This window comes from Eurytemora carolleeae, unplaced genomic scaffold (assembly GCF_000591075.1).
Source record: "Eurytemora carolleeae unplaced genomic scaffold, Eaff_2.0 scaffold101, whole genome shotgun sequence".
In the NCBI taxonomy this organism is placed as follows: Eukaryota; Metazoa; Arthropoda; class Copepoda; order Calanoida; family Temoridae; genus Eurytemora; species Eurytemora carolleeae.
In genome coordinates this window covers 369,778-397,392 of record NW_019396023.1, presented here as the reverse complement: position 1 = coordinate 397,392, position 27,615 = coordinate 369,778, and the positions used below count along the sequence as shown (strand labels likewise).

General features: G+C 32.3%; 1 protein-coding gene across 7 annotated transcripts in view; it reads right to left on the bottom strand.

Annotated features, from left to right (window-relative positions):
• Nucleotides 1–27,615, bottom strand: part of LOC111702650 (triple functional domain protein) — a gene marked incomplete at its 3' end in the record, with an annotated part of 222,423 nt that overhangs the window by 57,440 nt on the left and 137,368 nt on the right. For all 7 annotated transcript variants that reach the window (XM_023474874.1, XM_023474442.1, XM_023474643.1 and 4 more), the window contains 17 exon segments: nucleotides 998–1,083; nucleotides 2,505–2,578; nucleotides 3,291–3,357; nucleotides 3,571–3,688; nucleotides 3,991–4,075; nucleotides 4,812–4,955; nucleotides 5,037–5,146; nucleotides 5,226–5,345; nucleotides 6,268–6,363; nucleotides 6,658–6,744; nucleotides 9,423–9,482; nucleotides 10,525–10,611; nucleotides 10,711–10,865; nucleotides 11,238–11,340; nucleotides 11,585–11,686; nucleotides 12,857–12,962; nucleotides 14,163–14,248. In XM_023474874.1, the coding sequence (XP_023330642.1) occupies nucleotides 998–1,083; nucleotides 2,505–2,578; nucleotides 3,291–3,357; nucleotides 3,571–3,688; nucleotides 3,991–4,075; nucleotides 4,812–4,955; nucleotides 5,037–5,146; nucleotides 5,226–5,345; nucleotides 6,268–6,363; nucleotides 6,658–6,744; nucleotides 9,423–9,482; nucleotides 10,525–10,611; nucleotides 10,711–10,865; nucleotides 11,238–11,340; nucleotides 11,585–11,686; nucleotides 12,857–12,962; nucleotides 14,163–14,248 (1,686 nt within the window).

Genomic DNA, 27,615 nt, shown 5'->3' with positions numbered 1-27,615 from the left:
TATAATTTGATAGTTGAATGGAACTCATCACTCCACACAAACTGGAATTCTCTAAACCTTACACCTTTTTATCTGATGGTGTAAACCTTTAATATTACTATTAATATTTAATCTAACACAGCTCATAGCTTGAAATATCAAAAGTCTAAGATATCAAAGATATAGGGATATAAAACAGAATTTGTGGCGAGGGTGAAGGTCCTTTGTGATTATTATTTCTCAGAAGGGATTTATCAACAATTAGGAAGCCTACAGGGTTTCCCATTTAGAATGAGAATTTAGAGACGACTGTACGGAATTTACACTGTCTGTTTCTTTATATTTATTATTTCCCGCGACTGTAAACTTCTTTTTTACTTTGCACAATCATTAAAAAGGCCACAAAAAGAAAATACGCAGAATACGTCATTCATCTAGAAACCGTCATATATAGTTTCAGGTCGTCATTACAGTATCGTCCAATGTAACCCTGTACATGTATCCAAAACAAAACAAACATAAACCCATATTTCTGGTTTTTATCGTTGGTTTAGATACACAGCACAGTCAATAGATACATGACTGTACCAGACATAAATAATTATTTATCAAAAAGGTTGTCGTCAGAAAAACATAAAAGCCTAATGTATTTTCTTGAAAAATCTTTCAGCCCCCCCCCCCCTCTCTTTACAATCTTTGGAACAGTTTACAATAAAACTAGTTCTAAATATGTCCCGATATGTCACAACCTATCTCCATATCCTTACCAATGTAAATATAACAAAGCTATAAAAGAATATATTCTTAAGATCTATATATTATTCTGAAATATTTTCAAAATGCCCTTGGCAGTGGAAGAAAGAAAGGAAGGATCAAACAAGTCTCAATAAAAAAATTTTCTTCTTTTTTATTAGTTTATTAGTTATTACGAATTTATTCCTAATTAGTTAATGAGAGAGTCTTGTAAAAATAAGAAGTGCACTGCAGGAAGCTTAGAGGTAGGGGGTCTTTTTATTACCTTAAATGAATTATGTTCTTGTAGAAGAACTTCGGTCTCTTCCTTGTTCTTTCCAACTTGAGTATGTGTACTCAAATATATATCTCCTAAAATAATATAAATAATATATTATTTGAAACTTGAGTATATGAACTCATATATCTATATATATCTCCTACAATTATACAATAGTAATAATTTTAAATGGAGTATGTAAGCCAAAAAATAATTGAAAATACTTAAAATCAGGAGCTGATATATTGAAACTACTAGAAACCAGGAGCTGATATATTGAAACTACTAGAAACCAGGAGCGGATATATTGAAACTACTAGAAACCAGGAGCGGATATATTGAAACTACTAGAAACCAGGAGCTGATATATTGAAACTACTAGAAATCAGGAGCGGATATATTGAAACTACTAGAAACCAGGAGCGGATATATTGAAACTACTAGAAATCAGGAGCTGATATATTGAAACTACTAGAAACGATGAGCTGATATATTGAAACTGCTAGAAACCAGGAGCTGATATATTGAAACTACTAGAAATCAGGAGCTGATATATTGAAACTGCTAGAAACCAAAAGCGGATATATTGAAACTACTAGAAACCAGGAGCGGATATATTGAAACTACTAGAAACCAGGAGCTGATATATTGAAACTACGAGAAACCAGGAGCTGATATATTGAAACTATATAAGTATGCTGACAATAAGAAGATTAACTACTTAGTTAGGTTCACAACTTTAACTCCTTCTTCTGCTCAGAAAGTTTAAAAATAAATCAGAAAAAGATTTTTTTTATGATTGAAAATTAGATCTTGATCTTGTTTTGAATTGGTTTGATATCAATTATAATAATTGGAAAATTCCCTTGAATATTGAATAAAATACCTTTATACAAATAAAAACAATAATATAATTATTAGAATGTTTAAGTCTATTGATGATAAATAATATAAAATTATTATATTATATCTTGTCTAATCCATCTTAATATATTAGTACAAGCTGTGTTAGTGGTTTATAGATTGCAATTATGTGCATTTATTAGAGATATGAAAAGTAAGCTCTTAGCTCTCTGTAATATTTAATTCTTCCTATTTTGTACTTTACAAGTTATGAAAGAAGATATACTTTATAAAATAAGGGAGCATTATTTTTAAGACTTAAGTATTACGAAATGTGTTTGTAAACTAAGCAAGATTTATGAATTACAGTTGATAAACGACGAATCCTAATATGTCTAATTGGCTATTCCTACTATTGACAGTACAATAATGCTATGCAGAGAACCACATCCTATTCCCCCGCATTTTGTAACTACGCTGGATAGACAAATTTATTTTAAATCCACAAAAAAACCGTTAACGAATAATGATAATTTGTATGCTCTTTTTAGCATATCTTAGGAAAAAATGTAAGTAAAAACGATGAACATCTACGCAAAGGGCTTTTTCTGATGGACGGGTGAGGGGGGGGGGAGAAGCTTATCCAGACCTTTCAGGGTTAATAAATTACCTTCTTCCTTAATCCAGGCTAAAGACTGACGAGCAGATCTCTCAAACAGAACATATTGCTGGTTCTGATCCAACCTGAACATGTTATTATATTATCCTGTGTATTGTATAAAAACTAAACAGCTGACTAAAATGACAATGGTAATTTAATGATTTATGTTTGATACCGGGATATGCTTCCCGTATCCGATAAGGGATAATACAAAAAAAATTAAAAGTAGTGACTTGATCCAATGACTTACTGTAGACAAACTGCACCCGTAATAAATACGAACTGAAGGTGTTTCCCACGGAATGAGTTTCCGTAAAAAATGTCTGCCAATTCGAAGTGCTTTATTTATAGATCTATAAAAATACTTTTCTTGTCTGTCTGTCCGTTTGTAAACAATAAACGTTTATACATTATAAAATGATCACCCTTGTTCCAGTATAAGTACACATTTCCGTTTAATGCTTAGCACTGATTTAAGGATTCATCTGGAATGATGAGATAGATAGATGTTACCGCTGTTGTAATTTCTATTGGTTCTAAACCGTCACCAAGCACGTGACTGAACCTTGATCGAATCAGACGCAACTGGAAAGATGAAAAAACAGTGCGTGTGATTCACAGTTGGAAACATTTCATAAACTGATTTTTAGGAAGGATAAGGCATGGAAACTTGTTTATAATGGCCTGCATGTTCTGATGGCACCATAAAATTTAATATCGAGCTAATTATTTTACGGAATCGGCCTGTTAGCAAAGCACTGTGCAATAGTTTATGCCTGTGTTATGTAGAATTACCTTTTCTTCTTATTTGTCCAATACTCTAGAACTCGGTTTTCTTGTGTCAACAATTTCTCAAGTATATCTAAACAAAATAACAGATATAGTAAGATAACAGGAGTATCAGGGAAGAGATATATAGACTTTTCCACAAATTATTTTTCCAATAAGGTAAAAGTCTTTTATTTGCTTAACTTTTGGGAAAAATAGATAAATCTTTAGGAAAAAGTATCACAAAGAGGAAAACATGCAGAAAAATCACTACCCCCCCCCCCTCTTCTATCCCCTTCTTTCTTACTTTTAACTTTAAGCTCTGGTCCTCTATATTCTGGATGGTTCGGATGGTTGAAGTACTGTAAACTTCTATTAGAATATTTAAGAAAGGTTTCAGCTGTTCTACGAGCCAAGGTACACGCCTAGAATACATAAATAATATCATCAGCTTTTCAGACTATTTTATAGAAAACATAAAATATAGCAATAATGGGAAATCTGTACATGATTATGAAGAACAATGATATGAACATGATTAAGAAGAACAATGATAATAATGATGATAAAAATAATAATATGATGAAAATAACAATGTGAAAAATAAGAATGGCAATAATGAAAAAAAGAACAATAACGAAGATAATGATAACAATACTACAACTTATAACAATAATAAAAAAGTATAAATTATTTTTTAATATTTAACTTTAAAAAAAAATAATACCTTAAGAAAGGCCTCCTTCTGCTCTTGATGTTTATTGATCAGCTGAGCAATTAGTGTTGCTCTGTCATGATCTCCACTAGTGTGCCTGCAAATATTTTATATTTAAGATCTGTTCAATACTCAGTTACTTCTGTAACGTCGAGTCTCAGTAGGAGGAGGGGCACATCAGTTGAATCAGTTCCATCAGTTGAATCCGTTCCATCAGTTGAATCCGTTCCATCAGTTGAATCCGTTACATCAGTTGAATCAGTTACTTCAGTGACATCAGTTGAATCAGTTGTTAAATTTAAATACACTTTATGCATTATATCAGGAAGATAAGAAGTCAGAACTTTTGTGCTGTAACCTCAGGATTAGCAATAATATTTCAATAAAGGGATCAAGCATTTATCTTCAAATTTAAGAGTGCCCACATCGTATATCGAAATCAAGAATTACTCCATTAAATTACATCAGCTGTAACAACTAAATGAATTAAGTCAATTGAGCCAGCTTTTGTAATTATATTAGTTGAGTCAGGTTTTTGAATAAGATTAGCTGAATAAATTTGATCTGTTAGAAAACTTGAAACATTCAATTCAATAACTGGGAAATTGATAACATCATTGCTAAATTTAGGTAACTCTGCAAAATAATGAGATGATCTTAATTTAAAACATTAAAATCTATTTTGTGCGCTGTAAAAAAATTCTTGGAATAATAAATTTCTAAAAAAATTTGTTTTAAACAATCAAAATACAACGCAATGTAGACTAGATTAACTAGCTGATTCATAAATTTACATCTCTACAATATTGATGTTGAAATGTATATATTTCTACCTGGCCAACCAGTCGTCTTCCCTCTTGTACTCCCTCTCCAAGGAGTCCAGCACACTGCACACCTGCTCCGCAGTCTTATAGAAGTTCAAGGAGGCCGTCACGAGCTTATGTCTCTCCTCTGCTCTTGTCACTAAGTTCTGCCATCTTAATAAACCATGGGTTAACTTAATATGTTATAATATAGGGGTGGGATCAGGGCTCCAGAGTTGTTTAATAAATAAAAACCTGTTTGTGACACTGTCAGCAATCTCCTTGACTCCGGCAGGATCAAAGTGATTTAACTGTAGCAGGGTCTCAGCACGCTGCCTTACATGGACCGCAGAACTGTGGGTTTTCTAAACAGATCAAAATGAAGACGATTGGTTAATGTCGTCTTCCAACACGAACTATTTCAAATTGTTCGGTATGGTTTACCTCTATCGCAACTTGGAACTGTTCATGTTCCTTCTTGAGAAGTTCAGCATCGTGAAGGGAACCAGGAATACTAAAACTCGCCATTAACATGGATTCTGTTGTTTGAATCCATCGCATAACCTAAAACAACAAAGTTAATAAAAATGGAAAGACAAAAAACGAGAAATTGGAACAAATTAAGAAGTACAAAAATTCTTCATGAAACATATTTAAGTGAAAGGAGGGAATATATTAATAATGAAGATGTATTTTATATATATTTATTAATTAAATGAATTAATGAATAATGGCATGGAGGAAAAAAAATTAAGATGTGACAAAGGGAAAAATGAATTAACAAACAAATGATTAAATGGTAGATAAAATAAATAATTAAATGACACGTAGTCCAGACTAAAATAAGACGACGACATTTTGAACAATAAGTGGTTGTAAATTTGGACAACTGTAATTTGAACTACTGATCCCATGAACTATCAAATATTTGAACAAATTGTTAATTTCATTAGTTACAGACTTTAATTTATTTCATTACAGACTTTAATTTATTTCATTACAGACATTAATTTATTTCAGAAGTTTAAATAAAACTTTCATTCAAATAAGCACTACGCAAATCTTCTCTTTAAACTAGCGTTTATTAGAAAAACTACACCAAGTGCACAGTTTAAAGGTTCATAAAACTAATAGTTCACAATACAGTAGTTCAGTTACAATAGGACATGTCTTTCATGGAGAGAAATGCCGTCTTCTACATGATACCCGAGAAAGTGTTTGTTAAGTCTGGATGACGTGATAAACAAAAATGCTATAAATAAATAAATGAATAAAGAAAAGATAAATTTTTTTAAATGTATATATGAATTATCAAAAAGGTTGCGTCTATAAAAAGATTGAAAAATATATATAAATAAATGATTAGATGGAAAGACGAAAAGATATGCTGAGTTTATAAAATGAAAGAATGTATCATCGTTAAATCAAGAAGTAAAAAATGGTAAAAAAGTATAAAAAACGGAAAGAATAATGAAAGTAAGGATACCTGACTCGCATCACTCTGATAAGTTGTAAGACTAACACATTGTTCAAGTTTAAGTCTACGAACTGCTGCTAGTTCTTCCATATCTACTCCTCTCTCCTGTACATAACATTGTACTGAATTTTACTGAACTTTACTGTACTTTACTGTACTTTAGTGTACTGTACTTTACTGTACTGCACTTTACTGTACTTTACTGTACTGTACTTTACTGTACTGCACTTTACTGTACTGTACTATAACGTTTTTTTTAATCTCAAGATATGAGACAATTTTCAAGATAAATATGTACAATTCCAGACAAAAGTGTTTTTAACTCTTTGATAATTGTACTGCTGTAAATACACTTGTACTATGTAGTATACATGTACTTATTTGTACAGTTGCTGTTACCTGTAGATATTCAAGAAGAACTTGTACTCTAGTTTCTCCATTATACTGACTATCAGCCATCAAGTTTATTCCGCTGCTCTCAAACAACTAGAAGACGACATTCATAGTCAGCATTTCTGCACCAGGTTTTAGTTTTTGTAAGATTGTATACGTAAACGTGGGAGTATTGATGTTTCTGTATAAATGAGAGTTAATATTTAAAGATTTCCATTTAGGCTTAAAATAATATTCTATTTTCTGTTTGATGTTTATAAATAAACTAAGCTTAAAGCTACTCTACTTGTCGTTGATAAGAATAATTTACATGATGTATGCTAACACAGTTCAGAGAGGATATATATGAATAGAATTGACAATAACATAGTTCAGAGAGGATATATATGAGTAGAGTTAGCAGTAACATAGCTTAGAGTGAATATATATGAATAGAGTTGGAAGTAATATACAGGGTGGCCAAAACTTTTTTGAACACATCCGTACAAAAATCCGTACATTTTCAGAAGAAATCCGTACAATCCGTACAATTTTCGAAAAACAATCCGTACAATTTTTTTTTTTTTAAATCCGTACAATCCGTACATTTTTTTAAACCAATCCGTACATTTTTTGATACAGGATATGGATACAGGATACAGGATACAAGATACAGGATACTGGATGCAAGATACTGGATACAGGATACAGGATACAAGATACTGGATACAGGATACAGGATGCAGAATTCAAGATACGGTTTATCTTTTCTATTTTAGGATACTTACTAATTTGTGGATACAGCATACAGGATATAGAATACAGGATACAGGATACAGGATACAGGAAACAGGAAACAGGATACAGGATACAGGATACAGGATACAGGATGCAGGATACAGGATACAGGATACAGGATACTGAATACTGGATACTGGATACTGGATACTGGATACTGGATACTGGATACAGGATACAGGATACAGGATACAGGGTACTGGGTACTATATACTGAGTACATGATACTGGGTACAAGATACTGGGTACAGGATACAGGATACTGGATACTGGGTACATGATAAGGGTACAGGATACTGGGTACAGGATACCGGGTACATGATACTAGGTACATGATACTGGGTACTTGATACTGGGTACAGGATACTGGGTACAGGATACTGGATACTGGGTACATGATACAGGATACTAGATACAGGATACAGGATACTGGATACAGGATGCAGGATACTGGATACAGAACACAGGATACTGGATTGATACTGGATACTTGATGCAGGATACTGGATCCAGGATACTGGATACAGAATACTGGATACAGGATACTGGATACTGTATACTGAATACAGAATATAGGATACAGGATACAGGATACTGGATACAGGATACAGGATACAGGATACAGGGTACAGGATATTGAATGAATACTGGATACAGGATACAGGATACAGGATACAGGATACAGGTTATTGAACTTAATATAGGATACAGGATTCTGGATACTGGATACAGGATACTGGATACTGGATACTGGATATTGGATACTAGATACTGGGTACATAATTCTGGGTACATGATACTGGGTACATGATAATGGGTACATGATACTGGGTACATGATACTGGGTACATGATACTGGGTACATGATACTGGGTACATGATACTGGGTACATGATACTGGGTACAGGATACTGGGTACAGGATACTGGGAACAGGATACTGGGTATAGGATACTGGGTACAGGATACTGGAACATCTTCTTGAATAAGCAATCAAATAAGTACTTATGGACCATATTCTCAAATAAACACTTCTTGGACATATCTCGAAAATTATGAATGCATTTTGATTGTCAATTGAAACATTAATCAATCTAATATTATTTAGAATTCAGAAATAAGTTAAACTAACTTCATTTTGACGAGAATTTTTTTTAAATTTTCATGAAAAATTTGCTGAAATGATTGAAAAATAAAAAAACGGTGTATTTTCCAGGATAAAAATCCGTACAATCCGTACAATTTGAAAACAAATACGTACAATCCGTATAATCCGTACATTTTGGCCACCCTGAATATAGTTCAGAGATGATAAATATAAGAGTTGGCAGTAGCATAGTTCAGAGAGGAAATATATGAATAGAGTTGGCAGTAACATAGTTCACAGAGGATATATATGAATTGAGTTGGCAGTAACATAGTTCAGAGAGGATTTATATGAATAGAGTTGGCACTGACATAGTTCAGAGAGGATTTATATGAATAGAGTTGGGAGAAATATGGTTATGATTTTCAAAAAACTTAATTCAGATCGTATATGCCTGATAATGACTTTTACAGCTCTAACAATGTAATGATACAGGATTACCCGCAAAGGATGAGACTGTAAAGACGACGTGAAACTCTTAAAATGTGACGATTTTAAAGTTAATTTAAGTCTTATCCTTGAATATTGTCTTTAAAATGCTTTTTTAATGATTAGATAAAAAAAGAAACCTACAGTTGGCTGTTACAGGGAATTGTGAATAAAAGGAAACAGTCAGAATAAATTCCGTTTAGTCATCCTTTTTAGGTAACCCTGTATATGCTCTCTGCCGAAATTTACAAGTCTTTAAACTGGTTTAAAAATAAGATTTTGAAGAATTTTAAAAAAATATGATATACTTGTAGTAGATTAATCGATTAGCTATCATGCATGCTTTAGAGAAAATATTTAAAGATTCTCTATTAATTTTAACTAAAATCATAGAAAGTAATATAAATAAGTGATTTAACCTGTAACAGATCTTGTCCCCTCTGTACTACACTATATGTAGCAGACTGTATATGAGAGATCTAAACAAATATATTTATTTAACATCAAACATTCTATTATTATCTTCAGTAATATTTGAAAAATTTTAATGCAATTACTTTCTTTTCCCTATTCCTTTTCTTGCGATTACACGGCTATTTAAAACATTATATATCTTAATGTTTTCCAGCCTTCTACAACTTCTTCAACTTAAAATATTTTAACTTTAAAACTTCCTGCCTATCAATCCATTATCCATCCATAACCTTCCTGCCTACCTATCCATTATCCATCCATACCCTTCCTGCCTACCTATCCATTATCCATCCATACCCCTCCTGCCTACCTATCCATTATCCATCCATACCCTTCCTGCCTACCTATCCATTATCCATCCATACCCTTCCTGCCTTCCTATCCATTATCCATCCATACCCTTCCTGCCTTTCTATCCATTATCCATCCATACCCTTACTGCCCTATCCATCCAAGCCCTACGTACCCTATCCATCTATGCTCTATCCATGCTCTTTCTTCCCAACCTATGCATCCCCTTTCCGGTCCTATCTATCCATCCATACCCTACCTGTCCAACCTATCTATCCATCCATACCCTACCTGTCCAACCTATCTATCCATCCATACCCTAGTTGTCCAACCTATCTATCCATCCATACCCTACCTGTCCAACCTATCTATCCATCCATACCCTAGTTGTCCAACCTATCTATCCATCCATACCCTAGTTGTCCAACCTATCTATCCATCCATACCCTACCTGTCCAACCTATCTATCCATCAATACCCTAGTTGTCCAACCTATCTATCCATCCATACCCTACCTGTCCAACCTATCTATCCATCTATACCCTAGTTGTCCAACCTACCTATCCATCCATACCCTACCTGTCCAACCTATCTATCCATCCATACCCTACCTGTCCAAACCATCTATCCATCCATACCCTACCTGTCCACCTATGCCATTTCTATCCAACTTATCTGCATGCATGCCCTTCCTTCACTATCCATCAAAGACCTTCCTTCCCTATTCAGTATCCATTCATGCCCTTCCTGTCCTACCTGATCGTCTAGTTGCCTAGAAGCTCGTTCTGCGTCCTCCACACTATTCCGAGGAAGAGGACCAGTGTGCAACTCCTCCCCCCACACCTAGTGGGATATTAGGATGAGAACAAAAACATTTAAAAATAAATCCATATCAAAGTTGAAAATTTTAAATCATTTATTTTTTAAAGGTCTCAAAATTACCTCGAATTGAGCGCTGAGCTCTAAAGCATCTCGCTCAAAAAGTCTGAGCTGAAGGCAAAGATCTAGTCTGAGCTTTCTGGTAGTCCAGAGCTCACCTAGCTCCTCCCTCTCACCGGAGAGTCTGGTTAGAGTACTCTGCACAGATGCAACAGAACCTGGAGTAAAACAAATATAAAATGTCTGAACATACTGAAAAAAAGCATCAAAGGTCAAATAAGGTTTCTAAAAAACTAAACTGCAGTTTTATTTCCTTCAAAAGTTTACACTTACAGGCGGCATGATCTGTGCTTAACGTAAATTTCTTTCTTTCCGAAGTAAGGATCCATATTCTCCTAGTACCTGGAGTACAATGATCCATGTTTACCTGAATTAAGGATTCATGTTCTCCTAGTACCTGGAGTAAGGGTCCAGGTTTACCTGGAGTATAAGGGTCCATACTTTCATAATCCATTTCTTGGTCAATTCCCTATTCTTCTAATACCTGGAGTAAGGATCCATGTTTACCCGGAGTAAGGATCCATGTTTACCTGTAGAATCCATCTCTTGATCTATTCCTTGTTCTCCAAGTTCTCGGAGTAAGGATTCTCCTTCTTGAATTGTAGACTGCAGCGCATCTAATGTGCTCTCCCGCTGAGATGTAAATTTTCAATAGTTATATTTTATGCCTTGAATACTATTCAAATATTTGTAAAGTGAAATAATTAGCAAAAGAAGTTCCGAGACCATTTATAGGAATTTGTCCAGGGGGAGGGCTTAACTTTATTTTTGCAATGGGGGCTTGGATAATATCCCGATGGAAACCTTAGTTTTCACTTATTTAGCATCACCAATAACCCCTAAGTGTACACCCATGACAGGAAAAAGGAAACTGTACCTGGGTTGAGAACTGGTCTAGCAGGCGTTCAGCATTCTCTGCTGTCTCAGCCACCTCCTCACTGGCTAGCTCCCCTTTCAACTCTGCTAACCAGCTACCCAGCTACAATACAAATTAATAAATAAACCTTCAATCAATCAATGAAGAAAGAACACATTTGGATTTATATTGTACCACGCGATGGTATTTAAATATGTTAATTAATTATTATCAAAAAAAAAGAGGAAACTAACAGCTTTCTGAATAATTATAAAACCAATCTCACATTTTTATGTAAAAATTATAAAATGTTACTCCAAAATTTGAATTTCAGAAGTTAAAATGATATAGTTCTGAGCTGAAAACTTTAGAATAAGATATCCTTAATCTCGATTAATTAATCTGAGTATCCAATGGACACAGTTTGAGTTTCTTCTTAAACCGTTATATAGTAGAGAAAAAAAATCAAAAACCGGTTTTTTAAAATTAGAGAGTTCCTCCCGTTTCTGTATATAATCTTAAAAGGTGCCCAGTTTTAAATTTATCGGCTTCATATTCGCGACTCTGATTGGTTGAATTTTATAAACATTTTAGGATACAAGTACAAGATTAGGTTAGTCTCGATATTAAGAAAAAGAGAGGATCAAGCATTAATCTCGATATCCACCATTCTAAAGTTTTCAGTCCCTTAAAACTCTTGACAGAACGGAAAAACTATATTGCGTGCAGCGTGATGGACCCGTAATGACATGACAGTGAGCGCGTGATGCCGCAAAATGACATTAATTCCTGTTATTAATGCTATTATAAACTGGAATATGAATGTATAAAAACCCACGTAAAGTCGTATAAGGAAACCCTTTATCTTTATATCACAAGATATATTTCAATATTAACAGCCCATGCATGCATAAATGCAAACCTCCATAAACTGTAAACTATCTCTCTGTATTTAATTTACCAACAGGGGTCAAAACTTTTGTGCAATATAGCGCTAATCTTCCATCCACTTGATTTCGTTATCAATTGTAGCAACTTATACATTTGAGGGGCAAGGACTTAGTTTTTCCATTCTAGGTTTCGACCATTAGATAATGGATATCCTATAGGAACTAAATGAATCCTTTTACTTAATTCCGAGATTATTAATACAGTGTTGATCCAGTACTAATAAATACAATTATTAAAAAGAATAACTTATTTATTCACCAAAAAGCTAAAATTTCTAACTTTTATCAAATAGTTAAATAGTTTAAATAGTTGAATTTTTAAATTTTATGTCGAATATTTTACCTCCTCTACATGAGAATAGAAGAGAACAGCTGAGTCTAGGATATGTCGTCTTCCCTCTACACGTGCAGCGAAGCTTGCAATATGGTTCTCCAGCTCCCGTGCAACACTGAATAATGTCCACAATAAAATATTTAATTATTTCATTTATGTATATTTCGGAATGTGAATATTATACAGGTTCTGCAACAGAATATTCCTGATAGTAAAGCTGTCAATAAAACCATTTCTGCAGTAGCACGGAATTTACACCAGGAATCCCCACATCTTTATTTACAAAAAGGGCGTACTGCAATTGCTGGGAGAAATATAAACAAACCTGTTGCTACTCAGGTTAAGTTTTTATTAATATTCCTCCAAGAAAATACAAAACATGTTCATGGTAACAAAAATGTTGGGGTTCCCGGTGAATATTCCTTGGCTTAAACATTAACATTGTCGATTTAACTAATTTGTTCTAAGGTATCTTAAATCTTAATTTCATGTTAACAAAGCAGCTAATCTAGCAAGATAAAATACTACTTTTTAAATTATATTTTTTCATCAAAACTCTAAATTTTATTTAAACATATAAAAAAATTTTATGACTATGTTAGGTTATTACAAATCTAATTTTATTAATATTTTCTTTTAACCAAAAGGTATAACATCCACATCCAGCCTTAAATATATAAATAACCCTTGAAAAAGTGAACAAACATTTGAAATGAAAACAAACCTTGGAAATGTAAACAACCCTTAGAAAAGTAAACAAATCGTTAATATGTAAACAGACCTTTAAATGTAAAGAAACCTTTAAAATGCAAACAACCTTTAAAAAAATAAAAAACCTTTAAAATTTAAACAGACCTTTGAAATGAAAAGAACCCTTTGAAATGTAAACAGACCTTTAAAATGCAAATAAACTTTGAAAATGAAAGAAACCCTTTGAAATGTAAACACATCTTTCAAATGTAAACAAACCTTTGAAATTGAACAAAACCCTTCAATATGTTAAGAGACCTTTGAAATGTAAACAGACCGTTGAAATGTAAACAGACCGTTGAAATGTAAACAGACCTTTGAAATGTAAATAGACCTTTGAAACGTAAACAAACCTTTGAAAATGTAAACAAACCTTTGAAAATGTAAACAAACCTTTGAAAATGTAAACAAACATTTAAAATCTAAACAAACCTTTCAAAATGTAAAAAAACTTTTGAAAAGTTGACAAACCTTTCAAATATTAAAAATCTTTGAAATGTAAACAGACCTTTGAAATGTAAACAGACCTTTGAAATGTAAACAACCCATTAAAAAGTAAATAAACCTGTAAATATCCTCGGCATTGCACTCTCCTGTTTGCGCCAGTTCCTCTGCAGCTGCCAACAGCTTCTCAGCGTTCGTGTAGGTGTTCTACAACAACAACAGTTTAGTTTAGGAACAGTTTAGTATAGGGATGCCATTAGTGTTCTACAACAACAACAGTTTAGTATAGGGATACCATTGATGTTCTACAACAACAACAGTTTAGAATTGGGATAACATTAGTGTTCTACAACAACACGAGTTTAGTATAGGGATACCATTAGTGTTCTATATATATATTATATATATATATATCTTCTATAAAATAAGAATTGTAGAAAGAATGAAAGAAAATTGTTAAGAAAGAAACTAAATAATATAGAATTATAGACATTTTTGATGTATTTGATCAAAAAACACTATTCCCCCCTTCCGTATGAAGAATTTCTTTTCTCAAAACAATTGCAAACTATATTTTTTATCATATATATATAATTAAATAAATATAGATTCAATCCAATTTTCATATATCATGTAGGATACTACTCTACGGTTTCTACGGTATATGATGGACGTGGACTAATTATTATTACAAAGATACTCTCGAAACCTCTTATTAAAGTGATTTTGAATAAGTTATTTTGTTGAAAATACATAGTTGAGGAAAAGCAAAAACTTTAAAAAATGTTATTTTACAATTCATTTTACAACTTCTGCTGCATCAACATTTACCAAAAAGTAAATATTATTGAAGATTTTAAACCTACTATTTCAACTCGTAAATATTACTCAATCCCGAAATTTTTCTAACGTTTACGCAGATTGCGTTCATTTATACACGCAACCTGACTGGGTGGCATTTTCAGGATTGTGTCGAACATTTGAATAATTATAGATTAGGTTCAGATAATGTATCTTTTTCCCCAATTATTTTATAAAGCAGTTTTGTTTATACACATAAATAGTGTTTCCTATATTTACCCAATACAATATGTTTCAAGTTGTAATTTGCAAACACATTTTTTTTGCTGGGCTATGGCTGTAAACAGAAGCTTAAACAAGATTATTCACAATGGGCCAGAGCTTAGTCACCATTTTGGACTGAATCCCCTTGGAACTCAAAGTTTTCACTTTTCCAAGGAGGGTGGGGGGCTTATCCTCCTTGACCCAACCCCCTGTATATGTCCCTGGCTAAAGCTATGTATACAAAATGTTATAAATAAATATATTCTAGACAACTAGTAAACATGTTATATATATAATATAAATATTTATATATATATATATATATATAGATTCAATTATTCTATATTGACAAAAGTCTGGTTAGTGTTGATGTTACATTAACCAGGTCTCATGTTTATATTTATAATTCAGGATTTATATTCAAATCTTAATATCATCATACTTTTATACCCCCCTTCAACTTTTATACCACCTTTCAACTTTTATACCACCTTTAAACTTTTTTACCCCCCCTTCCTTTCAACTTATATAACACCCTTTATTTCAACTTTTATACCCCCTTTCAACTTTTATACCCCCCTTCCTTTCAACTTTTATACCCCCTTCCTTTCAACTTTTATTCCCCCCCCATTCCTTTTAACTTTTATAACACCCTTCTTTTCAACTTTTATACCACCTTTCAACTTTTATACCCCTTCCTTTCAACTTTTATAACAACCTTTATTTCAACTTTTATACCCCCTTTCAACTTTTATACCCCCCTTCCTTTCAACTTGTAACCCCACTTCCTATCAACTGTTATACCCCCTTCCTTTCAACTTTTATACCCTCCTTCCTTTCAACTTTTAACACCTTCAACGCCCCCCCCCCCTTTAATTATCAAACCATCTTTAACGCCCCCCACCCCCTAATTATTTAATTTGTGTTCGTGACTTCTCGTTAATTACTAATTATCCGCTGATTACTCTAAAACACAAATATTACATTATCCATTACATTATGATATGAAGGATGTTTTTTTTTTCTTTCTATTATTTCCAATGAGTTGTTAAATAATGAAGCAATTTGTAATTTCTCCCTTCCCGGCCATTTGTCTTGAAATTTATGACAGACCCGTCTTATTGTCCAGAGCTGATTGTGCAATTGAGATAAATAGAAATAGTCTTTACAAAAACAAAAAATACTTGTATTAAAAAAAGGCACATTTAGGGCATGCAAAAGAATTTCAGATCACATCAATTACTTTTAAGGAAATAGGAAATATTTAGAAAATACATAATAAAATCATTTCCCAATTTACCCCCCCCCCCCCCGGGACCCCCGTCATTGTAGGAGAAAATTATCTGGTTGAGTAACCCCTATTGCACTATGATTGCATATATCTGAGTATATCTATTTATATTGTGTATATATTGTAGACGTGAATACTAAATATATCATATTTACGGATAAAAGATTCACCGTAACACGAGGAAACACCCTTCCTTACTCAGACAATCAGTCAACCTTTACTTAACTTCCATTCATTGCCTTCTCCCCCCCCCCTTCCTCCCTTGCACCTTCACCCCACTCCCCTCTCCTGAATCCCTTCCTTCCATGATCCCATCCCACTCCAACTTATGCGAACCATATCTCTCTACCTAGTCAAAAATGAATCTATCCTACTCCCCTCTATTTTCTTGCCAATTCCCTCCTTTCTACCATCTACAGGTGCACAAATTAGGTTTAAGATTGGCGTGGGGGGGGGGGGTTGTATTATTGAATGAAAACAAAAAGATTCCCTCCCTTATTTACGCTTGTGACTCCTACACCCCAACCATCCAACCCCCCTCTCTAGTTTTCTCTCAATATTCTCCATCCCCTTTCAATATTTAACCTTTGTTCCCCCCCCCCACCTTGTTAATTAAACAATGATAAGGAATAATATAAAATAATTAATAATGTACTGTGCTGTACCCAGACACACCCTTTAACCAAATTACAAGCATACTTTGAACAAAAATTTTAGGCAGATAAAAGATTTATTATAATTCAATATCAAATCCCCCCCCCTAACCCCTTACCCTCCACCCCTCTCATGCAGGATCAAACTAAGCCCTAGATCATGATTGTATTCCCATTTACTCTAATCTTCAAACCTATCTTTAATCGTTTTCTGCACTTTCGTCAGTCTTTTAACCATTCCAACCTCCTTTGATCCCACCTTTTCTTGCTCATTCAAACCTCTTCGTGATCATTCCTACCTACTCTTGATCATTCCCACCACCGTTAACTCATTCCCACCTCCTTTGATCATTCCCACCTCTTCTTGCTCATTCAAACCTCTTCGTGATCATTCAAACCTCTTCTTAATCATTCCTACCTACTCTTGATCATTCCCACCACCTTTAAGTCATTCCCACCTCCTTTGATCATTCCCACCTCTTCTTGCTCATTCAAACCTCTTCGTGATCATTCAAACCTCTTCTTGATCATTCTACCTACTCTTGATCATTCCCACCACCTTTAAGTCATTCCCACCTCTTCTTGTTCATTCAAACCTCTTCGTGATCATTCCTACCTACTCTTGATCATTCCCACCAACTTTAAGTCATTCCCACCTCCTTTGATCATTCCCACCTCTTCTTTTTTCTCCCAATCCTAAATATTTCTCATATTTCTGAGTCATAAAACGCATCTCTTTTATCCTTAAATTATTTCAAATCCATGGGCACTTTCCAAACCTTCCACTCGACCTCAACCCTCTACCATCTCTTAAACACGGAGTTAGTGAGGTAATATCAATGGCAAAGGAGCATTGCAACACTTCAAAGTCGACCTAGTCTTGATAGTTGATGCAGATTTTCAGAGCAGTCTTGAGTTATGTAAATCGCTTACACCAAAAATGCCATGAGCACATAGTGATGAGAGAGATGATGAAAAAGAGTAAAAAGGAAGTGAAAGAAGAAATTTAAAAAAGAATAGAAAAAGGAATAAGAAGAAAAATCCAAGAAAATGTCTTGATATCGAGAATAGGAAGGAAAGTTCTGCTAATGTGTGTGCTTAGATGATATCGCAAGAAAATTAAGAAATCATTTGTAACTAAGTGCAGGGGGGGGGGTATGATGTTTTTTATTGATATAGACCTAATTTGGTTTGGTATCTTACAAGCGATCTTCCTTGAATATATGCCAGGGAAAAATAATTTCCACATATTTTGGAAAACTAAAAATTTGGAGATAATGATTTTCAGAAAAAATGAAAAAAATAGTTTTTTTTTTGGGGGGGGGGAAGATATTCCCCCCTGATTTATATATGTATTGTATAGGTGGTATATATCTAGTATATGATCTATAATAATGCAAACATGCTGTTGTATAACACTGTATTATATGGACAGATACAAATTATATCTTCACTATCAGTAATATATATATATACGTAGATACAATACAATGGATTTTAAGATGTCTAAAACTGCCTTTTTTAGGTTTTGCTAAATTTAGTGAAATTGAAAGTTTTATAAAAAAATTCATGTAGAACTAAGTTCATGTCTCAAACTCTAATTTTATCCCAGAAACTTTGAAACCTGAAGGTACAAACCTTTTGTGTTCATACTTTGGCTTTGAAATATTAAAGATCCAGGACATTCGGTTGCAAAGATATAGGGATAAGAAAATTCGAGTATGATGAAAGTAATCAGTTTATTTGGAGTAAACCATTCATTTGTAATTTGGCTCATTGTGCATGAACTTGAAACTATTGAAAATATTATTGATCAAAAAGTTGTGACAAACTCATAGCTGATGCATGTTAAAACATGACATACCTGAAATGAATAATTAATATTAGATTTGTCTAAAATGAAACAAATATTGAATAACTGTTTTAATATCAGCAAATATACATAGATAGGTCATAAATTAGAATCCGACTTAAAAGAATGTGGAAGTTTTATTGTATAAAAAATTTATACATAGTGTACATTTGTGTTGTGTTCTAAGTACAGCTTTGTTTTCAACCTGACCCCAGTAACATCTGAAGGTTGGTTATTTATCATGTTTAAAATTGGTTTCATGCACACTGTACCAGAGATGGGCAATATCATTTTTGCTCACTCAAAAAAAAACTTTTTTTTAAAAACTCTGTCAAAAATTTCAAAAATAGAACATTTAAAGACAATTTTTTTCCTTTCATTTCACTTTCATTTCCTTCTAAAACTAACTAATTTCCCCCAAATAATATTTTTATATTTTTTTACCTTTCTTATTTTCCCCCATTTTTCTCCGTACGTTTTTATTTACCCCCCCCCCCTCATCTGGGGAATCAATAGATTTAAAAAAGGGGTTGGGAATGCAATGTATGTTTTTTCTTTTTCATTAATTCATATTCAACTCATTATTTATTTCGATTCTTTTAATACATATTTCCTAATTCTTCTGATCTTTTTCCTTTTGTGAGTTTAAACTTCTTTTTGGTTTTAATTAAATCTTTAAATTAATTTAATAAGAATACGTTCTGAATCTTTTTATTGCAACACATTTTTTAGGGTCTTCACTGAGAAAAATAAATCGGATTATATCTTTTTTTTTTAAACTCACAAAATTTTAATGGTTTTCTCAAAGAGTTTAGTAATAAAATTACTACTAGAAACTACAGTATCTATATATTTTTTTATAAAATCTTGTTTTCTGCTGTAAACCTTCATTGGGATAAAAACAACGTACATTAAAGTCCCTGCACAAAATATTCAGTATAAAGGAGGGAATAAATATGATTATAAAAATAAAATTGTCAAGAACACATTAGACTGGTGCCTAGATGCCTAATGCATAGTATAAGCACATGAAAACCAGGGGTGTGTAATTATTTAAACTTGTTTTTTTCTAAATTGTGTTTTCATTTTCATTCATTTTCATTCACTGATTGTTTGTGGGTGGGGGGAAAGAATAAACACCCCTGCTAAAAGCAAAGATATGTTTGTGGGTGGGGGGAAAGAATAAACACCCCTGCTAAAAGTAAAGATATGTTTGTGGGTGGGGGGAAAGACTAAACACCCCTGCTAAAAGTAAAGATATGTTTGTCTTACTAGCTAGATGCTAAGATAGATAAGAAACGGCAGAATAGATATGAAGTGGTTCTTTTTATACGAGACACATATATCACTACCCCCCCCCCCCCCGTATGAAAAAGGTTTGCAATTCGCCCTGTAATAGTATATGACCTTAGCTCCCTGAGATTAGTTCTAAATGATTCAGTTTAGATTGATGTAATTGCACAATGCATATTTATAAACCGTTAACATATTAGTAGTTCATTACTCAAGCCTATTTAAACCACATAAATCTTCACAGTTCTTTGTCAGGAAGGAGCCCGGGAGGGGGGGGTTAAAATGAAAATAGGGGGGGAAATTGGGGGAAATAAGAAAAAAGTCACCTAAAAGTCTGTAATTTTAATCAAAAGAAGGGTTAAAGATATTTAAAGATATTTAAGAGAAATAAATTAAATAAGACCTAGAAAATCAGTATAATGGGGTTTAAAGTTGTTAAATTCCCCCCCCCCCCCCCCTACATATTAAGTTACAATCGAATCTAAAGAATCAGACAATAAAGAAAGATTTGTTAAGATCTATTTCGTCAGGATAGAAATCTGCATAAGGTGCATCTTCTTACTCTCAATTTGCGCACGCGCTTAAATAAACCATTGATTTGATACACGACAATCGTGGGTTAAATACCTTAAGGTACACAGTACACACTCAGTAATATGAAATAAATTTTGAAACGGAAAGAGGGGGGGAGGGGGGGGGGGTAAAAGGGACAGAGGAAGACTACGGGTTTGGAAAAAGGGTGAATTAGGGGGGAGAAAAAAATAACAATAAGAGAGGGGTGAAGAAAAGAAGGGGGGACGGAGTAGGGGTAAAAGGGAGGGGGAATGGACCTGAATGGATCCCTGTACACTATCTATTTAAACCTATAGTCCTGATTTTTATCTGTTTTAACATTTGTCTTTAAACAGAGTTTTAATTAAGGATCCCCCCAGGACTTGATATATTACACCCAGAACAGTCGTAAACCAACATTTGTACCTTTTCAGATTTTTCATTTTAAATTTATAACATATTCTAAAGGAATTGATTGTAAACTCTGATTTTCCTATCACCATATCTTTGCAACCCAATTTCTGAGAATTTAGATATTTAAAACTTTGAATTCTGTTAGAAATAGTCTAAGTTTGAAATATCAAAGTTTTACATAATATTAATCAGGTTGTAAAGAAATAAGGATTAGAAAATTTGAGTTTGTGGCTAAGACTCAATTCCTTTAGTCGAAAAAGCTATTTCCCAAAGTACTACATTAAATTTTCTCATACAAAATAATTCACACAAAAAAAATAGTTTAATTTGACTTTGATCAACCTATAGTTAAGCCACCCCCCCCCCCATAAAACTAAAATGTAATTTATCGTGTTTATAAAGGACAGTTTCCTTCCCCAGACACTGGATCAAGTCACACGCATGATTATTGAACATGGGTAGTTAAAAGAGTAAATAAAAATATCATAAAAAAGAGTTACTCTTATTTTAAGATTAGTAATCCAGAGCTGGGAACTTTAGAATGGATAACCTTTAATCCCAACTACTTAATCCGAATATCCACTGTAGAAACTCTTAATTTTAGTCCTTAATCCACTCTTTTTCTCTCTCTGGATATCCGTACATTTTTTTCTCCAATGAGAGTGCAGGAATATAGTTCGTAAATTGCATTGACCAATGACAGCCTTGAAAATAAATTCTATCCCATGAGAGAAATCCGCAATTTCTAACAAATCAAGAATTTGTTTGAGATTCTTTTGTAACCAATTTTAACTAATGTATCAATAAATAAATGGGTGAGAAATTAATTGAAGGCCCTTCCAGTCAGGAAAACCAACAAATCTGGCGTTCTTAGAATCCAATTTGTTGATCTAAATATTTAATCTAAGACTAACATAATCTCGAGATTATGTTAGTCTAAAGATTTGCAAAAACAGAGGATTAAGCATTAATCCTGATATCCAACATTCTAAAGTTCCCAGCTCTGTTGACTTTAATAAATCACCAAAAATAAATTTTCATTTTGTAATTTTTTTATTGTATTCATAAATGTTTTATCTCTATAAGCATCTAATCCTTATATACTCTTAGCATTCTTTACTCTGAACTACCCTAGTGCACTTGGCCTGTAACCTATGTGCGGCGTCTATATACTCATCTATCCATCTTATTCTCCTATAAATTAAATTCGTCCTTCCATTAACAAACTGTCTATACGAAACATTAAAATCTTTTCATCAAACCGACAGGGGTATATATTTTTAAGATTTTCGATGCTCAGAAAAAAAAAAATCTTACGTCAATTTTTACCACTCTTTCACCTTATTTTTTACTTAGTTTACTTATTTTCCCTAAAAGCATTTGTTTTCCCAAATTCAGCGAATAAAGCCAAACAGGGGAAATGATTTTCAATGAAAGGAATTATTTTTTAAGAAAATAAATTCTCCCAAAATCCGATGTTTTAAACCTTAATTTATTCTTTATAAAACCTGAACATTAACTCCTTGCCAACGTATTCTGTAGGAACAAGAGAACTGAATAATAATCTATACATAATTACACCCTATACTGTATTTGTATTAATAGTACAAGGTGTCTATAGTGTCTATTAATCTATGCTACTGTCTAATTAATTGTTTATTTGTAAACTGTATATGTGTTATGCCCCCCCCCCCCTCAACTACTTCGGTCGATTTTGATTTTGCCTTGGGGAGTTGAGAAATGATTGAAAGTGGATTTACAATGTACAATGATTTCAGTATTTTATCAACATTAGCTTTAATCTATGTATCCTGTCTATCTAACTAGCAGAATAGTATTAATAATCTTATATGTACACTTGTATCTTGTCAAATATTTCAAATATTTAAATATGTTGAGCAGGAAAACAAAATAATATTCAAGATTAGCAAGAGACTAAACAAGATTATGAAACATAGAGGTTGTATATTGTTGCAAATTTAAGCCCCCCCCCCCCACAGACACACACAAACACAATCAGCAAATTATACATCAAAGTTTGACCGAGGAAAAGGTTGTGGTGTATTTTAGAAAGAAAAAAAGTAACAAAATCACTAAAAAATTTATTTGCCAGGGGGTGGGGTTGGGTCAAATCTACCAAGCTTCACATGTATGTACCTCATATTTGAAAATCTATATGTAGTATGTACAGCAGGAGAAAAATGTTATTATATTTTTGAAATTTGTTATAAATTTTAAATGTTTTGGATATTATGATACCAATTTTCTTAATCTTTGTGTTAATAATGTTAAAAACATCTAAAAATAGCTACCTACATGTTTACAAGAATATATTTTAAAGATTTAATTTCTGTACATTTTTTCTTTCGTCTTTTACTTTAAATTTATCCTACCTTGAATTTTGAAAAGAGATGTGCATTTATCCAACTTTACATCCAGGCGTGATATAGATCTTTAGTTTTTTTGCATTCAGTCAAACAACAAATAAAACAACATTATCTATTTGCCCACTGAACCCTTCAAAAAAGAGAGATGTCTAACTTTTAAAAAGTTTTGGTCGAAATAAATTTACTCGTTGATCAAAAAACGTAAAAATCAGAATATCAAAGTTTACGATTTGAGGCAGAAAAAAAACTTTAAACAAACTTCATATTGGGGTTTACTGATGGACTACATGCAACCAAACCAAACATGATTTAAAAATCAGGACAAGTTTAGAAATTTTAACTATAAATCCAGTGTCTGAATTTAATGAATTTGAGCCGCGGCTTAAATCTGCCAAAAACCAGTTTCAATTGCGCACCGGCTTCAATCTTGAAAAATTGAATACAATTTTTAGTGGAACCAACCATCTTTAAATTCGGCCTCAGGTGTGATGGAGATCTTTTTTTTGCATTCGGTCCGAGTCTTGCATTTATTAAACAACAAATAAAAAACTTTTTGTTCCCAACCGAAATCTTTAAAAAAGTACTAAAAACTTCTAAAAAGTCTTAGTCGACATAAATTTGCACATTCATCAAAAAACGTTAAAATTAGGTTATCAAAGTTCAAGATTTAAGCTAAAAAACATATTTACAGATTAAAGTGATACTGGAATTTATTGATGGCCTTATTGAGCTACAAGAAAGCAAGCCAAACTTTAAAATTAAACATTATTTAAAGGGAGTGTCTGGCTAAATATGGTAGTTCAGCTGAGAATGCAGTATTGTTGAGAATTTTTTTAGGAATCATTTGAGACCTATGAGACGTTCTTGCAGTGCACAATTGTTTAGCAAGAGCGCAAATTTAATCTTTAAAATCCTCAAATTGTTCATTTTGGAGGGATGATATATTTGCCGTAAAAAGGTTTGACAGGTCTTAAATAAATCCATAAAAATTTCTCTGCACTACTGCATTCTCAGCTCAACTACCATGTCTAGCCAGACACTCCCTTTAGGAATAAGGACAAGTTTAGAAATTTGCGTTGAGCACGGATTATGCTTAAGAAGATTCTGAGCACTATCCAGTATAATCCTTACAGATCCTACAGATAAAATAGATAGCTCAAGCTGATATAGATATAATAGAATAGATAGCTCATATAGATAATAGATATCTAATAGATAGATAGCTGATTCAGATAGATACATATTAGATAGACAGATGATGTTAATAGTTGATAGATGTATATCTAGTATAGATATCTGATAGATAGATAGATATAAATAACTGATAGATAATGATATAGATGGCTGATAAAAAAGCTGATACAGATAGCTGATAGATAGAAAACTGATATACAAAGATGATCTATAGATATATATATATATATATATAGATAGATGATAATAAATAGCTAATTGATAAATAGCTAATAGATAAATAGCTGCTTAAAAAGTGAATACGTATTTCTATAAAAAATATGATAAATCTATGAAATTTGTCTGGACAATAACGTTAGTTGAAAGAACTTTAATGTAATCTGCTAGAGTAATTTTGTTTATTTTATAAATACATAACATCAATCAGAAAGTTAAAATTTAATTAAACTAAATCAAAAGTTTGTTGAAATAAACATTAAATAATTAAAAAGAGATCCTAATGAATAGTAATGTGAATGGAAACATTTCAGAAGAAATTATAGTAATTCAGTAAAAAATACATAATTTTATTCTTTCAAATATATAATTATATTTTAAAAATATTTTATCGAAAATGTCAAATTCTTTTTACAACAGCAAAAAATCATACATTAGCAAATTAGAAGCAACATTCATAAACGAATAAAACTGAAAAAATCAAGACTCATTTAGTATTTCACGATTTAAAAAAACAGATCATATGGCAAGGTCAATTTAAATTTTTTCCCCGATATTTAACAAATTGTTTAATTTCAGGCTAAAAAACTAATTTCTTTGATACTATCGAAAAATATCTTTCTTAACACCAGCTTATACTTTGCTTAGTTTTCAAGGGATTCTTTATCTGAACTCAGTGTATCAAGACGAATATGTTGATACCCATCTTGATTTATTTTAAACAAATTTTTTCTGGCTTACAATAGTGATTTTATTTACACAAAAAAAGCAAAAATCTTAATAAATTTAAAAATCTTGAACAAAAAAATCCCAAATCTTTTTTAGAACTGTATAAAAGAAAACTTAAGAACTACTGCAAGGTGGATTAGAGCATTTTCAAAAAAAAAAGTTTCACCCTTATTGTAAGGCACATAAAAACAAAGTAAAGATGGATGGATAGATTTATATAGTGTATAATAATCAAGATTAGGGTTTAATCTCTTTATAATTTCATCTCCAGGTGTTCTTCATTCAATCATTCATCATTCATCATTCATCATTCACTCCATATTCTCAATTCATCAATATATGACGTGAACGGACGGTACACAAAGAAGAGAATAAAAATTAAATGAAAAAAATGAAATTTAAATTAAAAAAATTGTTTCAACTTAATTTTGATAGAAAAGACGGAAAAATTAAAGAACAGTGATTTGACAACACCCTTCATCCCTTTTTTAATAATTGCAAGTCAAGAAGAAGTAAACTGAAAACTATATATGCAAGAAGTAAACTGAAAACTACATATGCAAGAAGAAGTAAACTGTAAACTATATATGCAATAAGAAGTAAACTGAAAACTATAGACCCTTCCTATCCAGTATTCTAGTTTATTTATTTCTAAGTTTATCGTTATTTGAACATTTATTTTTATTTTTATCAACTTTTTTTTACATTATCATTTTAGCTTTTTTTCTTCTCAAAAATCGGAATTTTTTTGAAAAATTTTGTTTAAAAAAAATATCACGTCCAACGCCGGGTACTTCAGCTAGTAAAAGATATTTTTGAAATCTTTCAACGTTTATTTGTACAGTGTATGTACTGAGGATAGGATGACATGTACACAATAAACCCCATTTGTTCTACAAAAACATTCTGTATATTATATCCCGCTGGTCGGTGTCAGGGGTCCAAGAAAAATTGCAGATTTTAACATTTTTAGGCAATAACCACCCTCTCCCCTTCCATCCATTCCATGTGAAACTTAAACTTATAAATCAAGTTTTCGTTCTAAATCGAAAATGTCAATTAAAATGAATAAAAAGAGTAATAAATTTAGCATCAAAACAACATATAAATCAACATATTAAGAGGATCTCAATAAATTGTCGGTTTTAAAAACATGTTTTTTGTAAATCTTAAAAAAATGATTCTTAACCCCTCTGATTATGAAAATTGATTTATACACTGTGAGAAAATTTATATTAAATTCGTTGAAATTAAAATATATAATGTATTACAGAGATCCAGCTAGCATCAATTTTATAGACTGGGTCGACACCTCGGTTTTACATTACTATCTTACTCATACATTTTTGTAGCCCTAGACATGTACATTTCAAATTAAATTTGCTCTTCTCCAACTTTAGTTTAAAAGAATTAACCAGCCAAAAAATAATAGATTATTGCGTGAGATTGAACCTGCACTTTAGATCACTGTAGTATGTACATTGTACGTTTATATTAAATTAGAGATCAGAATGTGGTTTATTGACCTAAACCCGGCCTAGAAATTGACCTCTCTACCCCTAGCCTCATATTATTGACCCATCTCAAAAACCAGCAAATTATTTCAAATTCTAAACATAAGATTACCAAAAATACGCAAAAAAAGCTTAAAGCTTAGAATGGGTAAAATAAAATGTTGGTTTTTAAAAGACTATTTCAATTAATAAAATCAATCATAATATGTTAGTATCAGGTATTATAGCTCAAATTATTTTAGCCGACAAATGTTAATTGTTAATAAACGTAAATTATTCGCATAGTAATACATATAATTAACCAACCTTAAACTTTTCACTGTAATTTCTATTAGAAAGAATTCTTAACTCACTGCATACACAATTATAACTTTTCACTGGACGTGAGCGCGCTTTAATATAACGTGCACAGAA